We start from the raw sequence: 2,855 nt of genomic DNA on the forward strand, positions 1-2,855 counted from the left end.
TGAACATTGGTGCAAGTTGGGCGGCGAGTTAATTACCTGTAAATATAGGAATTGATGTGCATATACATACATCGTTTTTAACAAAAAAAATAAACGAGTTGAACAATTGAACTTAAATACTTGTGGTGGTTTTTGCTTTGCTTGGAACTTTCGAAAAGATAGTTAGGGGTTCATTTCGTCTTGGGTTCTCTTTAAATAAATTAAACAAACATGGATACATATATTCGGTTGGCGGACGCAGTAACTGAGTTTGAATCAGATTACAATAGCGTGCCCCAGACAGAGCATACAAAATATACTCTTGCGATCCAGCAAGAAGAACTTAAAGCAATGTGGCGAAAGGTTAAAGTAGCATATGAGGAATATTTAATTTCAGATAAGGCAGAAGCCAAAGATATTTCTTCAGTGAAGAAAAAATACAAGAGCTCATACTCAGTCTATTTGCGCTGCATGTCGAACATAGCAGATCTCCACGCAAAATTAGTTAAAAGTGAAAAGGATGTAGAAGATCAGTCCGACCGCGAACACAGTATCCACTTACCCCCGTGCGATACAGATGTATTCAAGGGCGACTATCTTTCCTGGCCAACATTTCGAGACATGTTCACGGCCATCTATATCCTGAATAAGCGCCTCACTCCTGTCGAGAAACTATGCCACCTGATCCAAAAAACAGAGGGAGAGAGAGATATTGTTAAAAAATGCCCACTCACCAATGAAGGATTTTCTACAGCTTGGAAACATTTAACGGATAGTTACGAGAATAAACGCATACTCGTCAATTCACAATTAAAGACTCTCTTTAATTTAAATACAGTTGATAGTGAGTGCGGCGGCTCGATTAAAAAATTGCAGAGAGAAATTAATAATTGCATCTCATCACTAAAAAGTCATCAAATTGATATATCAAACTGGGATGCAATTATTACTTACATCTGCTCAACCAAACTACCGGAAAGTACCTTAGCATTGTGGGAACAAACAGTAGAGAACAAAACAGAAATATCCAAGTGGGAGGATATGGATAAGTTTCTCTCAAATAGGTTCCAGACACTAGAAACCGTGTCAGGTATAAAGGGCACTACTCATTCCAGATTTTCAAAACCACAGAATGCTAAACATACCACTGAAGCCCCACAAAAAAGTCTTGGAGCTTTCCAGGCAAGTGTATCCAAAGTTACATGGCAATTGTGCCAATCTAACGAGCACAGATTAAAAGACTGCCAGAAGTTCCGTAAGCTTTCAACATCGGACAGGATCACACTCGTGAAGAACAATAATAGTTGCGTTAACTGCCTATCTTCAAGACATACTGTGTCGAGGTGCACTAGCTCTTACAATTGCAGCACTTGCCACCAAAGACACAACACACTCTTACATATCGACGCAGCCGCACCGAAATCGACTGTTCAAACGAACCAATCGGATCCAAAGGATAATGTTGCGTCCACTTCTGCACAGGCCCAATTGAGGCTCGATTCTTCAAGAGCAAATAAAAATTCAGTTAGCAATGTTAAATCTTGTTTCGCTAATACAAATAAAGGGATCTTATTGGGAACCGCGCGGGTCAATATATTTTTTAATAACACTACTTTTTCGGCACGCGCATTAATAGATTCCGGTTCGGAATGTTCGTTTATAACCGAAAGGCTTAAGCGTAGGATTAACCTGCCGTCCAAAAGTATGCAGGCCCAGGTATCAGGCATCAATAATACCGTGTCGGCGCAGGTGAAAGAAGCGTGTGCGATTCAATTGCGATCACCCATTGACCCTTTAATTAATATAGATACCACAGTGTTGGTTTTACCACAGCTGACCGGTAATCTACCGACCTGTCTGATAGATGCTATGACGAAACAAGCATTTCCCGACCTCATTTTAGCGGATAAGAGATTTTTCATTAATGAACAAGTTGATCTTGTCCTAGGTGGCGACGTTTATGCCCAAATAATGTTGAGCGGTATTAGGAAGAACGTTTTAGGTACTCTTCTTGCTCAGGAAACAGTATTCGGATGGATACTAACCGGTCAGACGGAAGCAATTTCAAACACTAATAAACGTGTATCGTTTTTTAACGAGGTGACCTTAGACAAACGTCTAGCCTCGTTCTGGGAGTTAGAAGACTTTTCAAAGCACAAAACCTACAATAAAGAGGAAGTTTACTGCGAGGACCTTTATAAACGCACAACTAAACGGAACCAGGATGGCAAATATACAGTATCGTTGCCATTCAAACAGGATTTTCCAAGGTGTATACGCTTAGGACCTTCACTCAAGATAGCTTGCTCACAATTTTTTCGTAATGAAATCCGTCTAGCAAAAGACCCTCCCCTACAAACTGAATACAATAGGGTATTGTCCGAGTATGAAACGTTAGGACACATGACGCTAATTTCTGACCGTATTCCGGGTGATGAATGCGAAAATTACTTCCTGCCACATCATGCCGTTCGAAAGGAAGAGAGCACCACCACCAAAGTACGGGTGGTCTTCAACGCGTCATGTCCTACAGCTAATGTGGTGAGTCTTAATGATGTGATCCATCCTGGACCAGTCCTCCAGAATGACTTGACAATTCTAATATTACGGTGGAGATTTTTTCGATATGTTTTTAATAGCGACATCGAAAAGATGTATCGCCAAATTTTACTAAATCCTGACGATACCAAGTATCAGCGAATAATTTTCCGAACAAGTCCAACCGAACCAATTAGTCTTTATGAGCTTAAAACTGTGACTTTCGGTGTCAACTGCGCACCCTACCTCGCGATTAGAACCCTGCTCCAATTAGCTGACGATATACAAAACTCGCACCCTATTGCGTCGGACATCCTAAGAAAGTATATGTATGTTGA

At 40.7% G+C, this 2,855-nt stretch overlaps 1 protein-coding gene across 1 annotated transcript; it reads left to right on the forward strand.

The window, feature by feature from the left end:
* Positions 1–210: 210 nt before the first annotated feature.
* LOC118757468 lies at positions 211–2,520 on the forward strand (the record flags this gene model as incomplete). The annotated part of the gene is made up of 1 exon (XM_036492179.1): positions 211–2,520. A coding segment is annotated over exon 1 (2,310 nt), but the record flags the coding sequence as incomplete, so codon positions are not given.
* Between the last annotated feature and the right edge of the window lie 335 nt (positions 2,521–2,855).

The sequence above is a fragment of the Rhagoletis pomonella genome, unplaced genomic scaffold (genome assembly GCF_013731165.1).
Source record: "Rhagoletis pomonella isolate Grant_MI unplaced genomic scaffold, Rhpom_1.0 Rhpom_scaffold_18310, whole genome shotgun sequence".
NCBI classification, from domain to species: domain Eukaryota; kingdom Metazoa; phylum Arthropoda; class Insecta; order Diptera; family Tephritidae; genus Rhagoletis; species Rhagoletis pomonella.